The sequence below is a fragment of the Mustela putorius genome, unplaced genomic scaffold (assembly GCF_011764305.1).
Source record: "Mustela putorius furo isolate JIRA1106 unplaced genomic scaffold, ASM1176430v1.1 tig00003896_pilon_pilon_pilon, whole genome shotgun sequence".
In the NCBI taxonomy this organism is placed as follows: domain Eukaryota; kingdom Metazoa; phylum Chordata; class Mammalia; order Carnivora; family Mustelidae; genus Mustela; species Mustela putorius.
The window spans coordinates 8,735,484-8,752,242 of record NW_025422045.1 but is presented as its reverse complement, the minus strand read 5'-3'; the positions used below and the strand labels follow the sequence as shown (position 1 = coordinate 8,752,242).

Sequence of the window (16,759 nt, the reverse complement as noted above, 5' to 3'; positions counted from 1 at the left end):
GACTACTTAGAAATTGAAGAACTGAAGGAACGCCCACACACGCCTGGGGCTCTCGGGGCCGGGCGCATCCTGCTGGTGTCGCACGTGTATACGTCACTTCCTCCCCGGAAGACACTCTTTCTAGGGGAACCACTCAAATTCCTGTCACTGCTCAGACTCCCTCCGTGGTGGATATGGCTTTGCCGCCCTACTTCGCCCCAGGTCGCGCAGGCCCTCCGCCTCCGCAGCCGCCGCCTCCCGCTCCCTTCGGCTGTCCGCCACCACCGCTGCCCTCCCCGGCTTTCCCGCCGCCTCTTCCCCAGCGGCCCGGCCCCTTTCTGGGGGCCTCCGCCCCCTTCCTCCAGCCCCCGCTGGCTCTGCAGCCCCGGGCCCCCGGGGAAGCCTCTCGTGGCGGCGGCGGTGGCGGTAGCGGCGGCGGCGTCTTCTACCCGGTGCCGCCACCGCCCCTGCCTCCGCCGCCGCCCCAGTGCCGGCCCTTCCCGGGGACCGACGGTGGCGAGCGGTCGCGGCCGCCGCCGCCAGGCCCGGGGCCGCCCTGGAGCCCGCACTGGCCTGAGGCGCCGCCGCCGTCCAACGAGCTTGGGGATGCGGCCCTGCAGCGCCTGCGCGACCGGCAGTGGCTAGAGGCGGTGTTCGGAACCCCGCGGCGGGCCGGCTGCCCGGTGCCTCCGCGCGCGCCCGCCGGGCCCAGTCTGGGCGAAGTGCGCGCACAGTTGCGCGGGGCTCTGCACCTGGTGCGGCGGCTGCGCGACCTGAGCCAGGCCCTGCGCGAGGCCGAGGCCGATGGCCCGGCCTGGGTGCTGCTGCATGCCCAGGCTGCGCCGCTGCGCGCCCAACTCGCCGAAAGACTACAGCTGCTGACCCAGGCAGCCTATGTGGGTGAGGCGCGGCGGAGGTTGGAGAGGGTCCGGCGCCGCCGCCTGCGGCTTCGCGAGAGGACCCGAGAACGCGAAGCCGAGCGGGAGGCTGAAGCCGCGCGGGCAGTGGAGCGCGAACAGGAGATTGACCTTTGGAGGGTTAAGTGCGTGCAGGAGGTGGAGGAGAAGAAGCGGGTAAGAGCCACAGCTGTGCGGTGGCTGGGGGTAGTGATGTTTGGAACCTGAAGGACCGTGAGGCTTTGCGCTGTCGTTTCCGATGCTTAAGCCTCCTTTTCTTTATCCTTAAGATAAAAAGGTAACCAGGCTTTCCGACCTCCTGTCTTCACGTTGATTGCATGTAAATGACGTGTAGTACAAAACACAAATGCTCTAGGTGCACTGCGAGTCCTGTAAACAAGGTCTGGGATTACGCAGTGGCGTTGCAGGGATGACAGACGTCCTGTCTCCTGCTACAATGTTCTATTTAACTAACGTTCAAGATGAACAAAAATCTGGGTTCCTGTTTCTTATATGGGTCTGCTGATTTTAATACAAATATAGAGCACTTGGTGCCTTACCCTAATTGGCTAATGGGGCAGTAGTGATGCCTTTTCCAAGATTCCTTTGTTTAGGAATTTTAAACCACATATCCCCAGGTTTAACAGTGGTGTTTTTGAGCACTTACTGCATACTAGAAACTCTGCGAAAGCCCTTGCATATGCCAGATTTTTAATTCCTGTAACAACCGTGAGAGGTAAACCGTATTCTCGCCATTTTACAGATTAGAAAATTGAGGCAGAGAGACACTAACTTGCCAACAATCACACAGCTGGTTTTTAGCAGTTTTACTCCTGATTTGAGCCCATGTTGTCTCCTTTCAAAGCCTGTTAGTCTTCTGTAGGGGCCACGGTGAAATGGAAATTGGTCAGATACTTGTTTAAGACATTCTCATTACTTTTGGTTGCCTCTAGGTGTTTTCCCCACTCCCTTCACTCTCTACAACCAGCTAGGGTTTCCTCCCTCTTCCTCCTTGTGTCTGTTACTGCCCTAGAATCTGAAATAACTCCCCCCTGAAATATGATGGCGAGCTTTGTCTTCACACCTCCACGAGTATCTGTGTTTTAATGGAGAATACATGGAAGCAACACCATAATCTAAAGGAGTTTGCATCAGTTCTACAGACATTTAGTAAGGTCCCATTATGTGCCAGACCTGGTGATGGTGATAGGGGTGAATAGGATATATAGTGCTTGTCCTTAAGGGGCTTGGAGCCTCATGGGGACCATGTCTATACAGCACAGTATGTGTTAGGGTTTCACCTGTAGGTGTTGTAGGAACCCAGAGAAGGAATATCCAGTTTGGGGGATGGTATAAGGGAAGACTCTGTAGGTGATACTGTGACATCTGAACTGAGTTTTAAAGGAGATGTCAAAGCCAAGTGAGAGCAACAGGTGCAGTTCCGGTAGAGAAGTTAATAGAAGCAGAAGAGGGGAACAGTATGGTGTGGTTGTGATGGTGAAAGTACAGGCATTTATTTGATAGATGGGAAGAGAGCTTTAGGCAAAATGATCTTTCTTACCATCCACACTGAGGGGATTGGAGACCAGGTCCTGTGAGTGGTGGTTTGAGGAACCAGTCATTCTGTCTACATGTGAACCAGCTTAAGAAGAGTAGGATAAGGGTCTTCAGTGTTTGAAAGGCTCTCATGTCAAAAAATCCTAGGCACTTAAGAACACTGGAGTACAAGCTATGCATGTTGTGTGTCACAGAATTGTGGAGTCCTGGGCCTTTCTAACCCATTCCTTATCTTCCCACCTGGTCTGAATCTTTGGGTTCAGGAGTCCACTTTTTTTTAAAATATTTTATTTATTAATAAATAAAATATTAAAGAGAGGAGGACAGAGAGAGAGGAAGGGAAGCAGGCTCCCCACTGAGCAGAGAGCCCAACACAGGGCTCGATCCCAGGACCCTGGGATCATGACCCGAGCCGAAGGCAGAGGCTTAACCCACTGAGCCACCCAGGCACCCCAGGAGTCCACATTTTTAATAAGAGAGCTTCCAACCTAAAGTTGGTGCAGGGTTCCTTGGACTACATTTGAACAAATTCCAAGGAAGAAACAAAGATCAGAACCTGCATGGAAACTGCAGAGAAGATAATCCCTTGGCTGGAACAGTGGAGGAGAGGAATTGTGTCCAATGTAGGAAATTGGGAGGGAGATCAGTAGAAACTCTTAACCTTGCAACTGTCTGATCTTCAAAAGCTCACTGCTAGGCAGCTGTTCTCTGCCGTAGGGTTGTTCCAAAAACTAAGTCTGTCTCATGGACTCTCTTTCCAGGAGCAGGAACTTAAAGCTGCTGCTGATGGTGTCTTATCTGAAGTGAGGAAAAAACAAGCAGACACCAAAAGAATGGTGGACATTCTTCGGGCCTTGGAGAAATTGAGGAAGCTCAGGAAAGAGGCAGCAGCAAGAAAGGGTAACCGTGGCTTTGGATTTCTACTTGTATTTATTCCTCTGTTGCCCTGCACTGTCCCTTTCTTTACCCTATCGCCCTCCCCCTGCCATTTTTTAAGGAAAAATATTTGATAATTTTTTATTTTCACCCAATAGAGTAATAAAGCTTGTCAGCAGTACCTCAGAACTTTTGAAGTAGGAAGCCTCAGACTTTGTTTACCCCTTGGTTTCCAGGGTTGAAAAGAGAGACAGGTGTGGGAACCCATACACTGCCTTTCCTTTGACTCATTATCCCTACCCCCGGCATTCCTGACCACGCTTTTCTGAGTGAGGTTGGCATGGCTGGTCAACTTTGCCCATGTACCAAGGCAAAAGCTATCCTACTTTTACTAGGTTCATCAGGAGTTTTCAACTTGGCATGCTCCTTTAGATATGTTTCCAACCAGAAACATTGATATTTAAAGAGGTGTGAATGGTTGGACAGGGCAAGGAGTGCCTTGCAGACTGTATGATGTCCTCAGCTTACATGCTTTTGGATCATAAAACCTCAGTCATCTCCTCTTACCTCTAGAGGGAGCATTGGTTTTCTAGAAGATCCCTAGTTGTGCTTTGAACATTTGCCTGTCTTAATCTTTTTTTTTTTTTTAAGATTTTATTTATTTATTTGATAGAGAGAGATCACAAGTAGGCAGAGAGGCAGGCAGAGAGAGGGGAGGAAGCAGGCTCCCTGCTGAGCAGAGAGCCCAGTGCGGGGCTCGATCCCAGGACCCTGAGATCATGACCTGAGCCAAAAGCAGAGGGTTTAACCCACTGAACCATCCAGGCGCCCCTCCCTGTCTTAATCTTTGTTCTTGTCAGTCTATTCGTGCGGAGGGCCCTCAGTTCCATCTTTTCCATTTTAAGCTCTCACTGTCCTGCAGAACTAAATACACATGCAACATTCTCCATCCTTCCCTGATTTGGGCTGAGGTGACCTCCTCCTCACTTGCACCTGACTTGGACCACATGCTACCTTATTTAGTAGGCTGTAGGCCATTGATATTCACCAGGGATAGTTGAGAACACATAAATTAGCAAATATTATGATAGCAGATGACTTCCCCTGTGTGTTTTAAAATATAAATGGAGGGGTGCCTGGGTGGCTCAGCGAGTTAAAGCCTCTGCCTTCGGCTCGGGTCATGATCCCAGGGTCCTGGGATCGAGCCCCACATCGGGCTCTCTGCTCTGCGGGGAGCCTGCTTCCCCCCACTTCTCTGCCTGCCTCTCTGCCTACTTGGGATCTCTGTCTGTCAAATAAATAAATAAAATCTTTAAAAAAATAAAATAAAATAAAATATAAATGGAACCTGTGAGTCAGGCCCATAATAAAGTTTCATTGGGATGTGACCATTGTGGATTCAGCCAAGCACATTGACTAGCTAAGTGGTTAGCTTCTGCATGCCAGCCTTCAGAGTAACTGATTCAGATTCAGGCCTCGGACGCAGATGATCCCATAGCACATTCATTAGTCAAAGGGGAGTTCGATCTATGGTGTCTACCTTATCTCTTCCTTGGGAATGAAAACCCGAGGGCTTTTGTTTAATATTCTCCTGCTCCATGCCCTCTGTGAGGTGAGTGGTCAGTAAACTTTTGCCAAGTAAATTTCCTAGTGTAATTTCACTCTATTAGTCTTCCTCACTTTGGTCCAAAAGAAGGGGAGGGAATTTTGGAGGAATTGTGATCTGTTTGTAAAAAAGCAGCTTCCCTGGAGTTAATCGACTTGAATGTAAAATGATTTGGTAACTAGCTGCTGGTTCCATTACGTACTTAAAACTTTTCCTTCAAGGTATGTGTACCTCTAAATAAGGGCTCAGAGAATGAGGCTGGATATGTAAACAGGGCCACATTGCAAAGTGTCTTAGGGGCCAGACTAGACTGCTCCCCTATGCTGAAAGCTGAGGGGAGCCATTGAAAATTTTAAGCAGAAAGTGAAATGACAGCGGTGATTAGTGCTGGTGGAGCAGAGAAAGTTTTGGAGCATCTAGGATGGAGGGAGAAGAGGAGAGAGACTGAGAAGACTGTTCAGTAGTCTGACTGTGGTTAATATGGGAGTGTGAACTAAGTATCAGATGGTGGGTTGGAGAAAAGTAAATGCATTTAAGAAATATGAATAAAGGAGAGAGGGAGTGTATAAGTAAATAACTTGGGGAACTCAGCCATGGGAGGAGGAATAGACTTGGGTTTGGCGAGTTCAGTGTGGGACATGGTCAGTTTGAGGTGCCAGGGGTACATCCTGGAGAAGAGGTCATCAGCATGTAGCCACAAGTAGGCATGACCTTCAGGAAGTTGTACAGTGCGAGGTGAGGGCCAAAAAGACAAAATCCTCGGGAATGTCAAAATCCAGATGGATAAAGGTGTGGTCACAAGAGAGGTCAGAGATAAGAGAAGGTAGGTCACCTCCCTCCTGAAAAGTGGCAAATGCCCAGAGAGAATGCCCAGAGTTATCTTGAGCTGGTTACCCAGACATCTCTTTGCCTTGGTTTCCTCATCTGTAAGAAGGAGTAGTGATGGTACCTAAGGATTGAGGAAAATCCATGGATATTAATACCCAATAGATGATCAGCAGAACGGTATTGGTAGAAGCCAGACTAGACTAGATTAAAGAGGGAATAGAAGGTGAGAAAAGCAAACAGTGAGTTTAACTTATTAAAAAGCTTGCCTGTGAAGAAAGGAGAGAGGAAATTCAGTATCTGACAGCATAGAGGGGTGGGTGGTAATCTTAGGGTCATGGGGAAAAGTTGAACACATTTCATTGCCGAGCAAAGATATGAATAGAGGGAGGGGATCAGAGAGAAGCAGGAGGGATTGAAGATGGCTCAAGGTCCTGCAGGAGCTAGGGAGACTCTGATCCCAGGCAGAGGGATTAACTTAAGTGTAGAAGGAGCCATCTTTTTTTAAAGATTTTATTTTTCCATTTATTTGAACAGAGAGAGAGAAAGTAAAGTAGGGGGAGCAGCAGAGGGAGAGGGAGAATCAGGTTCTCCAGTGAGCAGGGAGCCCGACATGGGGCTCGATCCCAGGACCCTGGGATCATGACCTGATCTGAAGGCAAACACTTAACTGGCTGAGCCACCCAGGAGCCCTTAGAAGGATCCATCTTCCACTGGAATGAAAATGAAGGAGACAAGGATGGGTAGTCATGCGGATGAGTGAAATGGGGACTGAAAGTTAAGAGATTTCCTGCCTAGGGACGCCTGGGTGGCTCGGTTGGTTAAGCGGCTGCCTTCGGCTCAGGTCATGATCCCGGCGTCCTGGGATCGAGTCCCACATCGGGCTCCTTGCTTGGCGGGGAGCCTGCTTCTCCCTCTGCCTCTAGCCTGCCACTCTGTCTGCCTGTGCTTGCGCTCTGTATCTCTCTCTCTCTCTAACAAATAAATAAAAATCTTTAAAAAATAAAAAATAAAAAAAAAAAAGAGATTTCCTGCCTACTAGCCTGTTTTAACTGAGATAGGATAGATGGTTTGCTCAGAGACCATAGAGAAGGAAGGCTTTAGGAGAGCAGTAAATGTTTGAAATAACTGCTGTGAAGAATGAGTAGAAGCCTACTAGAGACCGCTTGGGAGTATGGTTGTAGGGAGGTGCTACGGGCACAGCTGATGTAGTTGCGTACTGGCGCTGGATCACATAATCAGATGACTTCTCCCAGGAGTGCTCTGCGACTGGCAGGTGAGCAGAGCTGTTAGGGTTTTGCTTTAAGACTGACCACAAGTGGGACACCTGGGTGGCTCAGTGGGTTAAAGTCTTTGCCTTCAGCTCAGGTCATGATCCTAGGGTCCTAGGATCGAGCCCCGCATCAGGCTCTCTGCTCAGTGGGGAGCCTGCTTCCCTCCCCCCACCCCGCCTGCCTCTCTGTCTACTTATGATCTCTGTCTGTCAAATAAATAAATAAAATCTTAAAAAAAAAAAAATGAACCCAAGTTTTGGTGAGGATGAGTAGAAGGCGAGGTAGATTTGGATACATTCAGTTGGAGGTTTTAATAAAGCCGACAGTCTCCAGGGAGGAGGACATAAGTACACTGAGAGGGTAGAAAGACCTAGTCAGAGAAGAGAAGAATCATACTTAAGACTTTAGAGGTAGCAGCTTTTTTCTCATCATGGGAAGATTCAAAGACTGGACTAGGCTCTAAGGTGTAGGGGACTGAAGGGAAAAGAAGGCATTGGAATGTAGGTCCTGCAAGAACCCGAGGAGTGAGTGGGAGGGGTGGAGGGAACCTAAACTGTGTTAGTACATGGGATCAAGAGAAAGAGTGGGTGAGGACTGCCATTTCTCAATCTGTGTCATGCTGATTAGAAGTGATCAATGAAAGGTTGATGGAGGTATGGATTCGAGGTGCAGCCCCAGCAGCCTGAGATGGGAGCAGGCCACCATTCCTCATGGGGAATGTCTATATTTTGGCTGTACTGGCAGATTGTAGTACTGTCTGTCTGGCAAAAGTTTACCAATTCCTGATCTAGGTAAAGAAATTAAACAGTCATGAAATTATTATGAAACAGAGTAGGGACAGCTTGAGCTTCTCAGTGCATAAGAATTTTGTGTGTATTTGGAAAATAGTTTGCCACTTCATAGAAAATGGATTTGAGATGTAGAGTTTCTATAGTTGGTAATGAGTGACTGGAAACCTGTTCAAGCAAAGCAGTTAGGAGAAAATGACCTGGAGAAATGTTAGCCTTTCAGGTGAGGATAGGAGAAGGAATTCCACAACCACTTAGCGGTGATGGTTGAAGGAGAAAACAGTCAGACCTTCAAAGGCCTGAATCAGTCAGCTCTTTTAGGAAGCAGTTTAGTACCACATTTAGGTGATCCTGGAAGTACTCATAAACATTTCTTCTCTTGAGGATTTATCCTAGAGAAATAATCTGTAGAAGGAAAAAAGTGACATGTCCTAGAGTACTGATTGTAACAGTATATGATAATAGGACATTTGGAACAGCCTAAGTGTCCAGGAATAGGGAGCTTGTTAAGTAAATTATGGTACATTGATTTGATGAAACAGGATAGAGACATTCAGTAATGATAAAGGCTGGAAAAGAAGGTAGAGAATTGAAATGGACATGTAGAAATTGTACATACTGTGTTGAACTGTGTGACGTTGCTGATGTACGGATGAGCAAAAATTACTGCAGGCTCAACGGGAAATAAAAATGGTTGACTATGTATGTGGTGTGCAAATTTTTATCTTCCTTGAATCTGGCCTTGTTAAGATGCTTCCATAATAAATACATTTGCCTTTAAAATCTTTGTGGATGGCCCACACCCACATCACTCCAGGATGAATCACCAGCAGCTTCTCTGTCTCAGGGCCGGTGGTAGTGAGTGCACAACTGTAACCCACTCAAGTGTTCATTAAACTTTAAAACATTTCCTTAGGAAATTTTAAAAAAGATTTTATTTATTTATTTGAGAGAGAGCACAAGCCAGGGGAGGAGCAGAAAGAGAGGGAGAAGCGGACTCTCTCCTAACCGGGGAGAGTGACCCAGGGCTTGATTTCATGATCTTAGCCAAAATCAGGAGTCATTTAAGGATCTGCCTTTGGTTCAGGTCATGATCCTGGGGTCCTGGGATTGAGCCCCACATTGGGTTCCCTGCTCAGTGGTGAGTCCGCTACTTCCTGTAACCCTCACCCCACTTATTTTCTCTCTCTCTTTCAATTAAAAAAAAAATCTTTTTGGGGCGCCTGGGTGGCTCAGTGGGTTAAGCCGCTGCCTTCGGCTCAGGTCATGATCTCAGGGTCCTGGGATCGAGTCCCGCATCGGGTTCTCTGCTCCGCGGGGAGCCTGCTTCCTCCTCTCTCTCTCTCTGCCTGCCTCTCTGCCTACTTGTGATCTCTCTGTGTCAAATGAATAAATAAAATCTTTAAAAAAAAAAAAAAAAAAAATCTTTTTTTTTTTTTTTAAGATTTTATTTATTTATTTGTCAGAGAGAATGAGCACAGGCAGAGGCAGAGAGAGAAGCAGGCTCCCTGCTGAGCAAGGAGCCCAATGTGGGACTCGATCCCAGGACACTGGGATCCTGACCTGAGCCAAAGGCAGCTGCTTAACCAACTGAGCCACTCAGGCATCCCAATAAATAAAAAAATCTTTAAAAAAATTTTTTCACTCATCGGGGCACCTGGGTGGCTCAGTGGGTTAAGCCGCTGCCTTCGGCTCAGGTCATGATCTCAGGGTCCTGGGATCGAGTCCCGCATCGGGCTCTCTGCTCGTCGGGGAGCCTGCTTCCCTCTCTCTCTCTCTCTGCCTGCCTCTCCATCTACTTGTGATTTCTCTCTGTCAAATAAATAAATAAAAAAAATCTTTAAAAAAAAAAAAAATTTTTCACTCATGCACAAAAATAGAACACTTAAATAAAATGCCCATAGTCAACTATAATGCAATTATCACACATAACAAAATTAGTAATAATCCTTTGATATCACCTATTAACTCGTCTGTAATCAAATTTTCCCAATTGTGGCACTAGCTATGTTGCCTGTCCTATTAGCTGACCTCACATTTAAATCAGGGTGACTAACCATCCCAGGTTTCCCAGGATGCTGGGCTTTCAATACTAAAACTGAACAAACTGAAATATTTGGTTGTCCTACACTAAGCAGTAGACTGTGAGGTCAGTGTGATTGGTTATGTGTATTTCTTCCTCGTTATCCAAGTGTGTTCTCCCAGAACTTCAGGCTCCATCAACAAGAGAATTGTTTATTGTTTGGTCTGGGAGCCTGTGCTATGGTAATATCAGAATGAAGAAGTATAAGATAGATCCTCTCTCTGTCTTTTTTTTTTTTTTTTAAGATTTTATTTATTTATTTGACAGACACAGTGAGAGAGGGAACACAAGTAAGGGGGAATGGGAGAGGGAGAAGCAGGTTTCCCATCGAGCAGGGAGCCCGAGTACCCTGGGATCATGACCTGACCTGAAGGTAGCCACTTAATGACTGAGCCACCCAAGCCCTGAGAGATCCTCTCTTTAGTGAGATCATTGCCCAACCAAAGGATCAAAACCATTAGAAATAAATAAAATCAGGTTAAGTGGAATGATCCAGAGAGAGGAGTTAGGGAAAGTCAGCCAGGGTGGGGTCAGACTAATTGGAGACTCAGGATCAAATTGAACCTTGAAGATTGGTTAGAATTTACGGATTCTGAGCAAATTCATAGTGTAAGTAGAGCTTTTTTAAAAAAAAATTATTAGCACATAATGTATTATTTGTTTCAGGGATACAGGTCTGTTGTTCATGAGTCTGACACAATTCACAGCACTCACCATAGCACATAGCCTCCGCATTGTCCATCAACCAGCCGCCCCCTCCACTCCAGCGACCCTCAGTTTGTTTCCTGAGATTAGGAGTCTCTTATGGTTTGTCTCCCTCTCTGGTTTCATCTTGTTCCATTTTTCCCTCCCTTCCCCTAGGATCCTCTGTCTTGTTTCTCAAATTCCTGGTATCCGTGAGATCACATGATAATTGTCTATCTCAGATTGACTTATTTCGCTTAGCATAATGCCCTCTAGTTCCATCAGCGTCGTTGCAAATGGCAGCCTAAACGGGGCTTTGAGTCTGCTCATTAGAATGCCGATTTTGGGATAAATTTTAGAGATAGCTATCTCTAAAATACCATTTGGATCTCTGCCTAGGTGTCTGTCCCCCAGCCTCAGCAGATGAGACTTTCGAGCATCATCTTCAGCGACTAAGAAAACTAATTAAAAAACGCTCTGAATTGTATGAAGCTGAAGAGAGAGCCCTCAGAGTCATGTTGGAAGGAGAACAAGAGGAAGAGAGGAAAAGAGAACTAGAAAAGAAACAGAGGAAAGAAAAAGAGAAGATTTTACTTCAGAAGCGTGAAATTGAGTCCAAGTTATTTGGGGATCCAGGTAAGTTCCTCTGTAACCAGGGGAGAAAAGGAAAATACTTGATTGGCACCTTTTTTTTTTCCCTCGTGGATGATCTCAACATAAGCTAAGAGGTGGTAGGCAGCTAATGGCACCTGCAAGATTTGAAATTCTAAACTGTATACTGGAAATCACAAAGATGAAATATTTGACCACATTGTCATAGTCACAGGCTCAGTTAGCTTGCATGGAGAAGTACACTGAATATGAAGAATGATGACGTGGTAATGTGCCTTTCTTTTGCAGATGAGTTCCCACTCGCTCATCTCTTGCAGCCCTTCCGACAGTATTACCTCCAAGCCGAGCACTCCCTGCCAGCCCTCATCCAGATAAGGTCAGATTAACACTCTCCATGTTGCCTTCCCCCTGGGTAGCAAGTAGCCCTTGAGGTGCTTGTGTTGTCGAGGTCTATTGCTATATCACTTGCTGGCCCTCTTCTTCTTTTTTTTTTTTTTTAATTCCTTATGGGTTTATGTAAAGTTTCGAGGTTCCAAGGATACCACACATGCCTTTAGTCCTCAGTCCTTGAGAAGTAGATGTCTCTGTTTTAACAGGTGAAGAAACTGAAACTCAGGTTGTGATTTGCCCAACAAGTATCGTCTCATGCTGTAACTGTTGTATTAAAGCGTTGGCTTCCTTTTCCTAATTCTCTTATGCTGCTAAGTAGACCCAGGGTAGGAAACCCTCTCTGCCTACTTGCCTGTGGAGACTGTTTAAGTGCCATACCGTCCTGTAAGTTCCACAGGTCAGAGCCAGGAGAGCTAGGAACAAGGAGTCGCATCTTAATCTGCAGTTACTAATGAGCTGGGTCAAGTTTTCAGCGCTCTTGGGTCTCACTTTCCTCACCTACAAAATGCAAATGGTGGACTAGAATGTGGCCTTCAAACTTCAGCAGTAGTGCCCTTCCCAGAGACAGTCTTCTGAGAAATCCATTTGTAAAATAGTTAGAATGAGCGAATTCCTTAGGCAGATCAAATCTGTTATTGACTGGAAGCGCTTTGTTGTTGTCTAGATTCCCCAGAACATCTGCTTGGGGCCTCATGGTCTTGAAAGCCTGGTTTGAAAATCACTGAACTAAGCGATCTCTTGGGTTGCTTCCAGAGCTCTAGTGATGCTTTGGAGCATACCAAGTTGGTATTCTGGGAAAAGCGTATTTCTGGCTAACATACAAGTTTTAGCTTCTGAACATAAGTACAGTTGATTCTCATCATTCACCATAGTTATATTCTGTAAAGCTACAGGTAGTGAATTAGAGAATACTGGAATGCTATCCCTCGGGGAAATACAGGGTTAGGTTCCTGTCAGCCTGAAGCCACAACCTTTTCCATCAACCAGTCAATACATAACATCGTTTTATGTGGATTTCTTTTTAAAAACATGTTATTTAATATATATTATCAGTTCATTAACATTGAATTTCTAGCTAGCAGCATTGTAACTCCTGCCTCAACATAGCTTCTTTAGCATGCACGTATTCACTGTAAGGCATACCCCTGCCTTCTCACGCTAGCTAGCACTGTAGCAGTGTACCAGTAAAAGCACAAATACGTGGAAAATGTGGTACTAAAGAGACTGCAGAAAGGACACTTTTTTACAGTGTGAAGTTGAAAACAGGAAGATGGCATCACCTTATTCAACTTCAGTTGGGAATGTGCCTGTCAGGGACTCAGATTTTTCACTGCTCTGTGCATGTTGGCAAGTGACCACTAAAGCCCCACAAGTAATGATTGTGTGGTTGCAAATGAATTTTTGTGAATGGGCACATTTGCAGATATGGAACCTGCAAATAATGAGGATCAACTGTATATTCATTATTTGGTTATCCATAAGATTGTAAGTTCTTTGCAGTTTTTTATCCTTTATATGTACATTTAAGAAATACGATCTTTGCATAATGCCTAGAAATCAAGTTCTTTAGCAGACTAGTACATGAGTCATTTGAAAGCTAAGTCCTGAAATAGAGTATTTAGTTGCTGAACATGTTGCTTGGAATAAAACAGAAATAAACTGTTGTTCTACAATGTTCTTATTAAGGCATGATTGGGATCAGTACCTGGTGCCATCTGATCATCCCAAAGGCAACTCCGTTCCCCAAGGATGGGTCCTTCCCCCGCTCCCCAGCAACGACATCTGGGCAACGGCCATTAAGCTGCATTAGTAAAGATGCTCCAAGATTGTGGTCCAGCCATGGCTCTTTCCAGCTCTTAAAAACGAGTGATGCCACCATCTTCTTATGCTGTAGACTAAACCACAGCCTCCAAACTCCATATGGCATTGCCCTACCCAGAAGTTACGTTTTCCTTGTGTGCTCTGTCTTGGCCAGAGATGCCTCTTGAATCAGGAGATTAATATGGTTCTTCAGGAAAGGACCTAGGTGAACTGGGGTTATTACAACAGGCAGTGGCCTTGGTTCACCAAATTTGCCTCTGTTTTGAAGGGGCTTGGTCCAGAGTGACTTGTTCATTTACTCTCAATGGCCTTGTGTGTGATGGGTAAGTATGCTCAACACAGGCGTGCACTGGGTAGACTTAGCAGCCTTTCCCCTGGTACTGAGTGTGAAGGCAGGCTTGATGCAAAACCTCCATAATCTCCCTACCCAGAGAACTCTGTGACTTCCAGGAGGAAAGGTCAGAAATGCCTTATCTTTGGTTTGTGACTCTTGAGAGGCTGCAGGCTGCAGGCGAGGCTGCCAGAAAAGCTTGGTGGAATCGTCTGATGGTCCTGCAGAGAACTTGGAAAACCTCTACCCATATCAGATTGTGTTTTAATGGATAACGGCTGCATTTTCCTGTGTTAGTAGGATCCTAACAAAAACACATGGTTTTTAAGTTCCCAGAGGTCTAGAGGTTCAGTATCCCCATTGATAGACATTTATTCCCTATGGGAGTGGGACCATAACCTCACTCAGTCACATTATAGGGGCCGGAATAGCTGTGGAGTTTACTTAGAAACTCAAGCTTCCAGAAGCACCCATGTAGTTAAAGCAGGGAGGAAAACAGATAAAAATTAAATTAATTTTATGATATTCATTAATAAATATTGTTGTGCCTGGAAATGATCGATCATATAACATGTCAAGGGTTTTATTTCATTTTGCTCTTTGTCATCTATTGTGTTATTTATATTTCCAAAAAGCTGAATAAATGCCATTTTTATTTTTTAGCTTGAGCCTTTGCCCCCATATTTGTTGCCTACCAAATCACTACACACACTTTTGCATTGACAAAACACATTCTCACCCCAAAATGCAAATTTGTGAAATAGACATTTGCTGTAGGGAGGTGAACCTCAAGTACCAAACTTAGTGGAATCCAACTCAGGGTAAGCAGGAAAGGACACCAGCTTAGGAAATGATTTCATGTAGTTGGAAGCACTGGGGTGCAAGATGCTGACACCTTTGTTCATTTTGGTTAAATCTGCACTGTTAAATTTATATATTTTGCATTTGAGAGTTAACAGATATACCTAAGTATGCCTAAGCTCATAAACCTTAAAATCTAATGCGATTAGCCTCACATAACCCCATAGGCCTGTGTGTCCTTTTGCTCTCTGATGAGATACAGAAAGAGTAGAAATAAAAGATGAATTGTATGATGTGTTCAGTGTCCAGGCAGCCTTGTCACTAAAACATCTACATTGAGAGGCGCACAAGCGTGAGGCAGAGATTCAGGAAAACTCAGCAGAACCCAAGGGGCATTTAACCCCAGGTAGAAAAAACCATCCCTCCTTCCTCGTTCAGCTTCCTCAAAGTTTTAATAAAGTAAATGTTATTTCTGTCTTTTGGTTGGTTTTGTTTTGTAAGTTCTTCCTGGCTTATCGCCTTGTGTGGTGGCAGTGGCTGCAGCCTCTGGTTCTAAATGAGTTTAGAAAGAAAGAATAGTGTCTTTAACGGATTATACTTCTGAAAATATGGACAGTGTCATGGTAATCTTTAACCACAGTGTTTTTTAATTTATCATGGAAAATTTCCAACATTCAGTAGTAAAGAGAGTAGTATTATTTTTTCTATATACCCCTCATATGGCTTCAAATACCTTCCAACTTGTAGCCAATCTTGTTTTATCTATATCCCCACCACTCTGGATTATTTTGAAGCAAATCCCAGACATAGTCATAAGTATTTAGTATGTGTAGCTCTAAAAGATATTTTTACAACTTATCCATAGTGCCATTATTGCACTAGAAGAAATGAATGACTCCTTAATATCATCAAATACCCAGTCAGTATTCAGAGCTCCTTATCTCATGTGTTTTACATTTTGTTCAAATTAAGATCTAGGTGCAATCCATATGTTGTTACTGGTTGATGATGTCTGGTTGATGATGTCTCCTAAGTTTCTGATAATCCGTAGATCTGTCTTTCTTCCTGTGTATTCTTGTGCTCTCTGTCTCTCCCTTGCAATTTATTTTTAATTTTTTTAAAAGATTTTATTTACTTGACAGACAGAGATCACAAGTAGGCAGAGAGGCAGGCAGAGAGAGAGGAAGGGAAGCAGGCTCCCTGCTGAGCAGAGAGCCCCATGCGGGGCTCGATCCCAGGACCCTGGGACCATGACCTGAGCCGAAGGCAGAGCCTTTAACCCACTGAGCCACCCAGGCGCCCCATCCCTTGCAGTTACTTGAGGAAATTGGGTCATTTTTTCTGTGAAGAGTTTCCAGTCAGATTTTCCTAATTGCATTCTTGTGACAGCATGTTCCTTTGTTTCCATATTTCCTGTAATTTAGTGGTGAGAGCTGTCCTGTCCCAATAGGGTAGACATGTATGGCTATTGGGCACTTGAAATTGAGAGTTTGAATTGAAACTGAGCTTGAATTGAGATGTACAATTACATGCATGGATGACATATTTGTACTGGAAAGTACTGTTCAAGAGTGTGCACGTTTCTTGACCACATGTAGATTGGAATTTTCTGAAAAGAATATTTTCCAGGGCCTATGAAATACCTTTTTGAAAAAAAATTTTATTTATTTGTTTGATAGAGACCACAGTAGGCAGAGAGGCAGGCAGAGAGAGAGGAAGGGAAGCAGGCTCCAAATTAATTTATTTGACAGATCACAAGTAGGCAGAGACAGGCAGATAGAGAGAGGAAGAAGCAGGCTCCCCGCTGAGCAGGGAGCCTGATGTGGGGCTCGATCTTGGGTCCCCAGGATCATGACCTGAGCCGAAGGCAGAGGCTTTAACCCACTGAGCCACCCAGGCGCCCCTGAAATACTTTTTTTTTTTAAGACAAATTCTACAATTTGTTTGTTTTTTTTTGTTTTTTTTTTTTTTTACATACAGATCACAAGTAGGCAGAGAGAGAGGAGGAAGCAGGCTCTCCACTGAGCAGAGAGCCCGATGCGGGGCTCAATCCCAGGACCCTGGGATCATGACCTGAGCCGAAGGCAGAGGCCTTAACCCACTGAGCCACCCAAGTGCCCCTGAAATACTTTTCTTAAAGATCTTATTTATTTGTCAGAGAGCATAGCAGGAGGAGCTGCAGGCAGAGGGAGAACAGGCTCACGGCTAAGCAAGGAGCCTCCCGTGGGGCTCTGTC

At 45.3% G+C, this 16,759-nt stretch overlaps 1 protein-coding gene across 1 annotated transcript; it reads left to right on the top strand.

Moving 5' to 3' along the window:
- On the top strand, positions 1–14,384 carry PDCD7 (programmed cell death 7). The gene is made up of 5 exons (XM_045067442.1): positions 1–1,052; positions 3,194–3,332; positions 10,968–11,204; positions 11,469–11,556; positions 13,257–14,384. The coding sequence occupies exons 1-5, from the start codon at positions 174–176 to the stop codon at positions 13,378–13,380; spliced, it is 1,467 nt and encodes a 488-aa protein (XP_044923377.1). The 5' UTR covers positions 1–173; the 3' UTR covers positions 13,381–14,384.
- The last annotated feature ends 2,375 nt before the right edge of the window (positions 14,385–16,759 follow it).

What these genes read in the sequence shown, in the direction of transcription:
- PDCD7 (XM_045067442.1), top strand. Translation starts at nt 174, where the DNA reads ATGGCTTTGCCGCCCTACTTCGCCCCAGGTCGCGCAGGCCCTCCGCCT. An exon ending in AGAGGCAGCAGCAAGAAAGG is followed by an intron (nt 3,333 to 10,967) that starts GTAACCGTGGCT and finishes ATCTCTGCCTAG; the next exon opens with GTGTCTGTCCCCCAGCCTCA. An exon ending in CCAGCCCTCATCCAGATAAG is followed by an intron (nt 11,557 to 13,256) that starts GTCAGATTAACA and finishes GTTCTTATTAAG; the next exon opens with GCATGATTGGGATCAGTACC.